This window comes from Grampus griseus, assembly GCF_964374135.1.
Source record: "Grampus griseus genome assembly, chromosome: 4".
NCBI lineage: Eukaryota > Metazoa > Chordata > Mammalia > Artiodactyla > Delphinidae > Grampus > Grampus griseus.
This window is the reverse complement of record NC_138997.1, coordinates 17,000,634-17,013,340: the sequence shown is the minus strand read 5'-3', so window position 1 is coordinate 17,013,340 and position 12,707 is coordinate 17,000,634. Positions and strand designations below refer to the sequence as shown.

The following is a 12,707-nucleotide window of genomic DNA, read 5'->3' as shown; positions in this document are numbered from 1 at the left end:
CAAGACTCATAAGCAGAGATGATTATTGTCTCTGCTTCCTATTACTAAAGTTAAATCCTATGATTGCCAGTTACCCTCTGGACTTGATCCAGGGGACATTTTCTGGTGCCTATGAGGAAAGAGGGGAGATAAATGTAGACATAACAAATGGGGGCTGGTAGACGATTTTGTCCTTTAAAATACGCATGCTGTAATTATTTTGTCCTAGCCACATTTATGCAGGCAAGTCAGTCATTTCAGTGTTTGAATTTTTGTGTTTCAGCATCCACTGTGTCTTCTCATTTTGAGATCCCAGATGATGAAAATGGAGCATAAACATCCTCAGCAATGCTCCTTTCTGCTTTTTTCACTAATAAAGCTACTGATTAAAGTTTGACATTAATTTGTAGGGTTTTTTTGGTATGAGTTTAATCCATCTACATTACTTTTTTAATTGAAGTATAGTTGATTTACAATGCTGTGTTAATTTTAGGTATATAGCACAGTGATTCAGTTATACGTATGTATGTATACATCTATTTTTTTTCCCTTATAGGTTATTACAAAATATTGAGTAGAGTTCCCTGTGCTATACAGTAGGCCCTTGTTGGTTATCTATTTTATATGCAGTCATGTGTATATGTTAATCCCAAACTCCTAATTTATCCCTCCCCACTTTCCCTTTTGGTAACCATAAGTTTGTTTTCTATGCCTGTGGGTCTATTTCTGTTTTGTATATAAGTTCATTTGTAACTTTCTTTTAAGATTCCACATATAATGCATCTATATTATTTTGTTTGCTGATATTTTTATAATTATTTCTTATATTGTGTGGGGTTTGGGGGGGTTTTAATTTGTTTGTTTGCTTTCTGAAAGGTGGAGAGAAGAAAGCAGAAGGCTAGAGACCTGGAGCCCCAAGGAATGTATGGGTGTGAGTTACCTGGGTTTTCTGCATGCCTCATGTATCTCAGACTTGGAGCTGAAGAAGCCAGAAACCTCAAAACACCAACAGGCACAGACAAAAAAATAAGGCCCCAACAAAAGCCTGCTCTCTCTAACCAAAGAGTTACAAAAGGGGCAGCCTAGTAAAACAGAAAACATTTAGATAATAGCTGCTCTACCCCCACCAAAACACAACAGAAAGAACGGTAGCCCCACCCACCAGGGTGCTGTCAGAGAAGGCAAAGGAAGGATCTGGGAATTCCAACCCCACCTGGCAGTAAGGAGCACCCACCCCATAGTGTGGGTGGGAAGCCTAGACTTCCATGCCCACCCAGCAATAATGAGGTACCCCTCCCCTCCTTCCTGAGGTGGTGTCAGAGGAGCCCTGGTGAAGAGTCAGAACTTTCACTACCACCCAGCAATAATTAGGCTACCCTTACACACACACACACACACACACACACACGAACACGCACACACACACTCACTCCCCATTGTGTCATAGGGGCCATGTGATAGCAGTAACAAGGCACTGCTATCCTTTCCAACTGAGGAGGTGTCAGTGGAAGCTGAACGGAGAGTTGGAATTCTCACCTCTGTCCAGAAGTATAAGGAGCAGTCTCCGCCTCAGGAGGTGATGATAGCTAGTGGGGAACCTGAATTCCACCACCACCACCCCCCGACAGTAATGAGTCAGTCTCCCCCTCCCCTTCCCCTGCATAGCTACCATGGACGCCCTGCAGATTTCACCAGTTTTCACCCGATTTCACTCAGCAGCCTGAGTCCCTCCCTGCTCCTTCTCCTTCCTCCTTGCCAGAGCCCGGGATTGCACAGGCAGCCAGCCCCAGCCTCTGTACAAGTGCAAAGACACCAGCCTAGACCCCTGTGGCTGACCCCCACCACCGTGCACATGCTCGGGGCTAGTGCCTCCAGCTGTGCATCTGCGTGCTGCCAGCCTGACTCCCACCTCCAGCCTCCACTGCCAAGTGCATACCGACGGCAAAACCCTGCAGCCTTGCGAATGCAGCCCCACAGCTGCTTGTGGGTCTTGATTTTGCCCTATCTCCAGTCACTAGTCTGCACTGCTGGGCCTACCTGCAATGAGCCGCTCCAGCTTTGCACCTGCACTCCACTGGTCCAAGCCTGTCCACTGCCATGTGCCAGTTGCAAGACCCTGCAACCACAGGAGTGTACACCAACAAGGGCGCCATAGCTGCTTGTCAGCCCCGACCTGACTGACTCCTGTCACTGGGCTGCACCACTGTGCTCACTTACAGCTAGCCAGTCTACCTGTACAACTGCATCCCACCAGCCTGACTTCTACCACCAGCCTCCACTGCTACACACGTGCCCATGGCAAGACCCTATACCACAGGAGTTCTTGCCAACAGCCAGGGCCCCCAGAGCTGTAGGTGCACCCACAGCTGGCCCCAGCCTTTGCTACTAGCAATGGCCCTTGCCACTGCATGTGTGCCTGCAACCAGCCCCTGCCACTACACAGACACTTGCAGCTTCTTCCCACAGCTGAGCCGCTGCACAGACACCACCATTGCCTGCCTTGGTCCCTAGCCACTGGACCTAGAGGTACCGCTGAGAACCCCAATAGCTCCTGCAGCCACTGCAGACCCTTCCGCAGCACTCGCCAGGCCCATGCAGTTGTCAGTTGACAAGTGTACCAAGACATCCAATAGAGAAAGAATATCTTTTCAACAAATGGTGCTAGGATAACTGGATATCCTCACACGAAAGAAAATGTTGGCTCTTCACCTCACATCATATACAAATTAACTCAAAATGGATCAGAGACCTAAATGTAAACACTAAAACTATAAAACTTAGAAAAAATTGATCAGTGTAAATCTTTGTAACATTGGAGTAGGCAGTGGTTTCTTAGATACAACACAAGAAGAAGAAGAGGAGGAAGAAGAAGGGGAAATAAATAAGTTGGACTTCATCAAAATAAAAAAATTTTGTGCTTCTAAGGATATTATCGAGAAAATGAAAAGACAACCCACAGAATGGTAGATAATATTTTCAAATCATATATTTGATAAGAGATATGTGTATCTAGAATAAAGAATTCTTATGACTTAGTAAAAAAGACAAAGAGCTTAATTGAAAACAGGCAAATAATCTGAATAGACATTTTTCCAAAGAAGATATACAGATGGCCAATAAGCACATGAAAAGATGGTCGACATCATTAGACGTCAGAGAAATTCAAATCAAAATCACAGTGAGATACCACTTTGTACCTACTAGGACGGCTATAATTTTAAAAATAGGATAATATCAGATGTTGACAAGGATGTGGAGAAACCATAATCATCATACACTGCTGGTGGAAATGTAAAAGGGTGCAACCACTCTGGAAAACGGTCTGGCAGTTCCTCAAAGAATTAAACATAGAGTTCTACCATATAACCCAGCAATTTATTTTCTAAGTATACACCCAAGAGAAATAAAAACATATGTCCACACAAAAACGTGCATGAATGACTATAGCAGCATTATTCGTAATAGTCAAAAATGGGAAACAACCCAAATAAGCATTAACTGATGAATAGACAATGTACTATATTAATACAATGGAATATGTTTTGGCCATAAAAAGGAATGAATTATTGATACATGCCACAACATGGATGGACCTTGAGGACATACTGCTAAGTGAAAGAAGTCAGTCATAAAAGACCACATATCATATGATTCTATTCAGTAAAAACATCCAGAATAGGTAAATCTATACAGACAAAAGGTAGATGAATGGTGGCATTGGGCCAGGGTGGTGGTTTGGGGTGGGGGACGTTGATGAGAAAGGAATAGAGAGGTATGGGTTTCTTTCTGAGGTGATGAAAGTATTTTAAAATTGATTGTGGTGATAGTTGCACATATCTGTGAATCTACAAAAAAACTGAATTGTACGATTTAAACGGGTGAATTGTATATTAAGTCAATTATATCTCAATAAAGTTGTTTTTTAAAAAGACAGAAATTGGTAGAGTAGATTTAAAATCATGACTCAAATGTACGCTGTCTATAAGAAAGTCACTTTATATATAGGCAGGTTGAAAGGAAAGAGGTAAAGAATATATATCATGCAAACATTAATCAAAATAAAGAGGGACTATATTAATATCAGATAAAGTGGACTTCAGAGAAAATAAAATTGTCAGAGGCAGAGCAGAATATGATATAATGATAAAAGGGCAAAATCCACCAAGAGGAACCAGCAACCCTAAATGTGCATGCACCCAGGGCTACAGGTTCGTGAGGCAAAAGCTGGTAGAACTGGAAGGAAAAGTAGACAAATGAACAATTTTAGCTAAAGACTTCAAAATCCCTGTCTGAAAAACTGATAGACAAATTAGAAAGAAGGCAAAGGTATAGAAGAACTTATAACACCACCAATTAATCGAACCTAAGAGACATTTATTGAACATCCCACCCAAAAGCAGCAGAATACACATTCATTTCAAGTGCCCATGAAACATATTCCAAGATAGATCATATCCTGGGCCATTAAACAAATCTCAGCAAAGGAAAAAGAATTGAAATCATACAGTTTGTTATCTGATCACAATGGAACTGAACTAGAAATCAATAACAGGAATCATAAACATCAATGACAGAAATAAAAGGAAAATCTCTAAGCACCTGGAAGCTAAACAACACACTTCTAAATCATCTGGAGGTCAAAGAAGAAGATTCAAGGGAAAGTTTAAAAAATACATATACCTGAATGAAAATGAAAAACATACCAAAATTTGTGTGACACAGCTAAGGCTGCACTGAATCTGATCTATGGTACCAAATGCTTACATTAAAAAAGAGGAAAAACTGCAAATCAATAATGCACATTCACGCTTCATGACCCCAGAAATAAAAGAGCACAATAAACTAAAAACAAACAGAACAAAGTAAGTTAATAGCAAAAATCGGCAAAATTGAAAAGAAACGAATAGAGAAACATCAATGAAACAGAGCTTGTTCTTTGAAAAGATCAATAAAATTAACAAACCTCTGGCAACACTGACAAAGAAAAACAGGAAGAACGTACAAATTACCAATAAGCAGGAATAATACAGAGTATATAACTACTGACACTGCAAACATCAAAAGAGTAATACGAGAATACTATTAACAACTCTACACACATAAATTTGACAACTGAGATAAAATGGAGTAATTGCTCAAAAACCACAAACTACCACACCTCACCAAATACGAAACAGATCACTTACACAGCCCCTCAAATATGAAGGTAACTGAACTCACAATGTAAAATTTTAAACATCCCAAATTAGAAATCTGTAGACCCAGAGGGTTTCACTGAAGAATTCACCCAAACATTTAAAGAATTAACACCCATTCTACACAATCCCTCACAGAAAATAGAAGAGGAAATAATTTTATGAAATTAGTATTACTATGAAAACAAAATCAGGCAGAGACAGTGCAAAGAAAGAAAACTAGTACACCAAGTAGAATGTGTTCCAGGTATGTAAAGCTGGTTCAACATTTGAAAATTAGTCGATATAATCCACCATAATTCAACAGGCTAAGGAAGAAAAATCATATGCTCATATCATGACACAGAAAGAGCATTTAATCTTCTTCTCTTCCCCTCTAGCTAAAACTTTCCCACTGGTGTTGCCTTTCATTGGGAATGTATTTCCTTGTCCCCATGTTCATCAGGGTCCTGGTCAAGACTCTCTTAATCCACATACAGAGATTTGGTCAAATCCAAATCCTGATTGTTAGACTTCTTACAGAAACCGGTTTCAATTTCTCTGAGTGACCAGCTCAGAATACCAAGAGGTGAGGAGCTTATGCTAAACTACTAGATAAAACTGTCTAGTAACATGCTAATTCCTCGAAAATGCGACACATGCTTGGAAAATCAAATGGATTACTCAAGTTTAGAGTTACAGAGATCATATCTGCATTTGAAAAACAACATAGACACAATTCTATACACGCTATGAGAAATTTTAAACTTGGACATTTAAAAGACCAAAAGAACTTCATGATTGAGAGAAGAAAAAAAAGTTTACACAAATTCACCTTTTGTGCATTTTCACTGAGCTAAGTCTATTTCATATCATACTTAGGAACCTCCCTTAAGGAACAGGAAAATCTGAGCTTCCAAGCATCGGGTGTGTTAATTTCCTGATTATACACAAAGCTCAGGACCCAGTCTCTTGATCAAACAGTGATGTTTACTCTCTTGGACTTTGAAAGTTGTAAGCAGAATCTCCCTTTCTCAATATATTCATCTGTGGCCAGAAGAACACGGAGAAAATCAGCATGAGTACTACAGAGAAAGTAAGTATAGTCTTCTTTATGTCATATCATAATTGTGTCAATCTGTGCGCTTGTCTATTTACCAACACCTCATTGCCCAAGTAGTTTCTATACTCCTAAAGTGGGAGAGAGTCTTAATCTTAATACCTCTCCTTCTCCTTCCCCTTTTTATTCCCTTAATGTGCTTTGCCTTTCCTCAGTTTTTTCAGTCCTTTAATAGGCAATATATCAAACCCTCCTATATCAAACTTTCCAGAGTCAAAGATATACCCCCTCCTTCAAGGATCTCACAGAGAGACATAGTAATTATAAGAGTGTGCAATAATAAAAAAAGAGAGAGAAAGTGCTCCTAACTTAGCCTGGCTTCACAGAGAAGGTGACATCTAAGAGGAAACTTACAGATGTAAGAATTCACCAGGTAAAGGAGGAGACAATTGTACAGGCAGATGAAACAACATGAGGAGAATCTCCAGAATATTTTTTGTGCCTGGAAGTGACCAGAAATAAGGTTGGAGAGAATAACAGGAAGAAGATCATGGAGAGCCTCGTAGACCATGTCGACAGATTCTGATAAACAATTGGTGGCAATATCATTTTTAGGTAGGGAAAGAGCATGATCAGAATTATAGTTGAGATAGCAATTCTATAGAAGATGGACTTGAAGGTGATGAACCCAAGCCAGATGAAAGGTAATGAGGACTGGACCACACAGTAGCAGCAGGAATGGAGAAGAAGGGACAGATAACAGAAACTTTTAGATTGTGGAGACTGAGGGAAAGAGAAAAATTAAGGCTACTTCCCAGGTTTCTTTCTTGGATGAGTGAGTAGGTTACATGGCCACTCACTGAAACAGAGAATAAAGTAAAGAGTAAAGAACAGATTGCGTGTTAGGTCCACCACTGGGCAGGGGGAGGGTGGTGGCAGAAGAAAGAAATAATGGTGTGTACATGTTTTACCATGTGGAATTTGAGGTACCTGTAGGACATTCAAGTAGCTGATGAATAGAATCTAAAGCTTAGGGACAAGTCTATCCATAGATACAGATTGTGAACGTCATCTACATAAAGGTAGTAGCTGAATCTATAAAAACAGGTGAGACCACATAAGAAGAGAATTTATAATGAGAACAGTGGTGGGCTGAAATCAGAACCCCTAAGAACTACCTTACCACCAACAACCTCGTCAATCTCAGTCTGCCAGGGACCACCACCATTTGATGAATTGCCACAACTAGATGGTCTCCATCCCTGCCTCCACCCCAAAATTGATTCTCTCCCATACCTAAGATCACAAAAAAACTCCTACACTGCAAAGTCATTTCTACCCTGACACTGGACAACTTCATTCATGGTAAGATCAAAAGTATGACATCTATCCTCTTGGTTGTGTAGCATTATGTAAATATAGTTAGAATTGCAAGACTAATTTGAATACAGAGACTGATAGTACAAGAAAAGTTGAATTGAGGTTCAAGAGGCTACATTCAGCGTGTATTTAAGCGATGGTTTCTTTTTTTTTTTTTTTTTTTGGCTTGAGTGCAGAAGAATTGGATTCAACCTTCAAATAATCATGAATACAGGATTTCTCCAACTCCCAAGCCTAAGGAGTTTCCTTTTCTGCCCCCATATTCTTTTTCCCAGGTTATCAGGTGAGAGCAGCCATACTCTGGAAGCCTGGCGGCCCATTTTCCATTGAGAAGGTAGAAGTGGCTCCACCAAAGGCAAAGGAAGTTCACATAAAGTTCGCATAAAGGTAAAAAAAAAAAAAAATCCACAACATTTCCACACCAAAATTCAGAGCTGTTCACTATAAGTTATACATCATTTTCACAATGTTCAATTCAAAAAGAAAACTATACACTCTCCTATTCCTTTTTTATTAAAAATTTCCATCCATCTTTAAATCTAGCCAGAGAAAAGTTTAGGGAGGTATGGCATAGGCTACGTACCCAAAGGATACCTATTTATAACTATTACTATTTACTAATTAAAAGCAGTTTCTACCCACAAACCATATTTTAAACTGTACTTTCAACTTTCTTTATGATATTCTTCATGATATTTAAGTTATCTTGAAATACAGTCCTCCCTCTATATCTGCAGGGGATTGGTACTAAGACCACGCCCACTCCATATCAAGATCCTAGGATGCTCAAGTCCCTTATATAAAATGCTGTGGTCTTTGCATGTAACCTACACACATTCTCCCGTATACTTTTTTTTTTTTTTTTTCCGGTACGCGGGCCTCTCGCTGTTGTGGCCTCTCCCATTGCGGAGCGCAGGCTCAGCGGCCATGGCTCATGGGCCCAGCCGCTCCGCGGCATGTGGGATCTTCCCGGACCGGGGCACGAACCCGCGTTCCCTGCATCGGCAGGTGGACTCTCAACCACTGCGCCACCAGGGAAGCCCTCTCCCGTATACTTTAAATCATCTCTAGGTTACTTAAAATAGCTAATACAAGATAAATGCTATGTAAATTGTTGTAAATACAATGTAAATGACATGTACATAGTTGCCAGCATGCAGCAAATTCAAGTTTTGCTTTTGGGGACTTTCTGGAATTTTTAAAAATAATTTCAATCCCTTGCTGGTTGTATCCGTGCATGCAGAACCCACAGATAAGGAAGGCTGACTGTATGTTGTATGAAATTTGTTTGATTATAGATAAATCAAGTCTGAATCCTTGTAATTCAGGTTAGAGCTGGAAGGGACTTAGGGATACCTGTTATTTTACAGATGAGAAGATTGAAATCCAATAAGGTGCAGCGACTGTTCAAACGGCTAAGAACACAGACTTCAACAGTTTTTCTCAACCTTGCTTATATATTTGGAATCACCCGGGAGCTTTGAAAAATGCTGATAACTGAGTCCCATCCTCAGACATTTTGAATTTGTGATTTAATTGGTGTGGAGTGCAGTCTGGTCATGAGAGTTTTTAAATCTCCCCCAGGTGATTCTAATAAGAGGCTACCAGCCCAGAAGGTAGTTCCCCTGACTTCTCGTTCAGGTTTTTTAAATTGCCATTATTCAATTTTAACAATGATGAATAAGTACTGCTTATTAATGGATTACAGAGAGTCATTTTCTTGCACAGTTACCTTGCCTGTGCAATCCATGCCCTCTTTTCAGAGAGTCTTCTCTGGTCTATACCCCCTGCTGAGTGCACAGAAGTCCATTTGGCTAACCCCATCCACGCTCTACCCACAGACTCACAACTCATACAATGAGATTTGGACACTAACTCAAAGGCATCTCCACCCATTATCTGATAAGCTACAAATCTGAATCTCTCATCCGTGCGTTTGAACAAGATACAGAGAGACTGAGCAAGGCAGGGGATGGTGGAAACCGGAAAGGCTGGAGGGGCTCAGGGCTGGTGGCCATTTTAACCATGTGATCATGACGAATAAGAGAAAGCCTGTCTGCAAAGAGTAACAGGAAAATGCAGCTATGCACACAATGAATCAAAGTAGAGAGATGAAGACAAAGTCTGCTTGATGGATTTCTAGATCCATTAGATCTGACTGCACTTCCTACAATAACGTTACAAGCAATTTTATGGTATTCTTCCAATAATCCCCCTTTTACATGGGCAAATTCAATAGATTTCAATTCTTGACTTAATTCTGTATGTGTGCGTGTGTGTGCACATGTGTGCCGAACGCGTGCCCATTTTAGAGATGAAGAAACTGAGACTTGGAAGGATAATTTACCCCCAGGTCACACAGCTAAGAAGGAGGGGTGGGGACAGAGCCAGGATTCCAGCTTTGAGCTCTTTCTTATCCACTGCTTTGAGAGTCTCCACTTTATCTGGCTGATTTACAACAAAAAATGGGACTATGACTTGTACCAATAACACAACTCTAAAGCCCTAATGTGAAATAAATTAAGGTCTCAATCATAATAGGAGACATCATCCTTTTCCTTCTGGTGTTCCAATTCCTTCATTTCTATAATTGGTCCTTCTCCTCCACACCCCCACCCACAAGCTCCAATGAAGCACAAAGTGAGACCTTTGATCAGTCACACTGTGGTTTTACAACCGTCTCTTCTGAACCCATCCTGCCCTCTTCAGTAGTCTTTTTTTTGTTTTGTTTTTTTTACATCTTTATTGGAGTATAATTGCTTTACCATGGTGTGTTAGTTTCTGCTTTATAACAAAGTGAATCAGTTATACATATACATATGTTCCCATATCACTTCCCTCTTGCGTCTCCCTCCCTCCCACCCTCCCCATCCCACCCCTCCAGACGGTCACAAAGCACAGAGCAGATCTCCCTGTGAACAAAAAATAGAATGCAATGAAACTGAACCTGAAAGTGCAAACGAGACAAAAATTTCCCAAAAAAAGGTCAACCAAGGGAAACTGTTGAACAATTATTTAAATGAAGCATATGATAAATAGTTGAACACATTAGTGGAACCAAATAGGGAAGGAGTCCAGAACTGGACCAAATATATACAGGAATGTACTATAGGATTAGGTTTACCTTTCAAATTTGAGAGGGAAACATTGATTATTCAATATATGATGTTGAAACAGCTGGATAGTTATCTGGGGAAAAAAGGTAAGTTGAGTTGCTATTGCATTCTTTATACAAAAAAAAAATGCTATATGAATCCAAGAATTAAATGTGAAAAGTGAAATCACACAAGCGCTATAAAGTACCATAAGAGAACACTGTAGGAATGGAAGGAAAGGAAGGAAAGGAGAAGGAAAGGAAATTTTAACCAATACAAAAATCCATAAGATATAAAATAACATAGATACATTTGAAAAGTTTTTTAAAATTCCATATATAAAAAAATCCCCCCCAAAAATCAACAAAACAATATGACAATAGGCAAATTTCCTCACTATATAAAGAATTCTTTAAAAGCAATTTAAAAGCAATTTACAAAAATTGGCAAAGAAAATACATATCTAGTTTGGAGGGAAATATATAGAGAGATAGATACAGACATATACACACACACACAAATGCTTTTAAGCATGTGAGCAGATGCCCAACCTCAAACCCTCAAATTTTAAATAAATAAATGTCTATCGGTGTCCAGGGGACTGGTTAAATGTCTATCGGTGTCCAGGGGACTGGTTAAACAAATTATGATATATTTATACAACAGAATACTATGTAACTATTAAACAAAATGATAGAATGCTACATGTACTAAAATGAGAAATCTCCAGAATCTATTGTTAAGTAAAAAAGCAAGGCCTACGACAGGGTAAATAATATGCAGTCTTTGTATTTTTAAAGGGGTTATATCTCTGAAAGATATCTCTGAAAGATATTGACAAGAGTAACTGTCTCTAGGGTGGGGTAAGGAAGACTGGAGACTACGATGTCGGTTTTCACTTGTGCAGTTTAAATTTTTACCGTATGTATGTGTTACTTTTTAAAAAATGAAAATAAGTGAAACAGAAGAGTCTGAATCCTACAAATGCTTTTAACTGAAAATTGCTCTGGTTTACAGCAGTAGACAATGGGACAGTCACTAAGTCCATCACAGGCAAGTTATTCTAATGTTCTCCTTATACTTTGAACATTACTAGAGAAAAACATTACTAGAGAAAACTGCCTACCATTGGTTTCCATGGCCAAAGAGAATGGGCTGGTGTAAAACACAGAAGACAGCATGGAGACAATCCTTTCTCCCTGATGATTTTTTAAAAGAAGAATAGAACCAGGAGTAAGACCTCTGGAGTGGGGTTTTTCAAAGGTACTTGTATATTGTAAATATTTGAGGAGGACACAAAAGGAGACAGATGCAGACCTGGGATTGCAGGAAGTGAGGACGGGAGTTAAAGGGCCTCTCTAAAGAAACTTTCATAAAGAGCTTTCCCTTTGTCTCTTTAGAAATATTTTCCATTTCTTCACATTTTCTTAACCCCTCTGAAAATATTTTGATAATAAATGAAACTGTATTAACAAAACAGAGAGAGAACTCTAGCAAACAGCAGAACCCATGGAGCACTGCCTCGTTTATATTGCTTAAAATCATGACAAGATTTAACTTAAAATAAAAACAAAAGACTTCTCTGGTAGAAAAAGAAACCTCGGATTCTACCTGTGTAATCCAGATATTTGTTGTGCATGTGTGTCCCCACCTTTCATTCACTATCCCCCCTCCAAAAAAATGGCTGGGGTCCCCATGACAATTACTGAAGTACATACTCCCTCCATGTTTTCTGAGCGTCCCCAGGAGCTAACATTCATGTGGTCTGAATTCCTGCTCCTGCTGAATCGTTTTTGAATCATCCCACTGGTCAGTTGTTTTCCCGGAGCTACTGTTATCTGGGCTACTTCACTATATGCTGCACTTTCCCTCTTCCTGTAGTTCCCAAAGCACTACCAACACAAAGCCCTAGTGGGTAGCAGACTTTGCTGATGATTTAGGAAAGATAGATTATAGTACAGTGTGACATGAACTGACAACATTAAGTTTAATGTTAGGCTCTGCTGCCCTCATGTCCTC

At 39.7% G+C, this 12,707-nt stretch overlaps 1 protein-coding gene and 1 long non-coding RNA gene across 2 annotated transcripts in view; both read left to right on the top strand.

Moving 5' to 3' along the window:
• The window catches only part of LOC309821814 (uncharacterized protein), an 87,641-nt gene that overhangs the window by 51,811 nt on the left and 23,123 nt on the right, over positions 1 to 12,707 (top strand). Inside the window, 1 exon segment of the mRNA XM_082653299.1 lies at positions 1,427 to 1,962. Within this exon segment, the coding sequence (XP_082509425.1) occupies positions 1,427 to 1,962 (536 nt within the window).
• On the top strand, positions 6,239 to 10,112 carry LOC309821622. Its single transcript, XR_014296643.1, has 3 exons — positions 6,239 to 6,249; positions 7,869 to 7,980; positions 8,964 to 10,112. It is a non-coding gene; the product is annotated as an uncharacterized lncRNA (long non-coding RNA).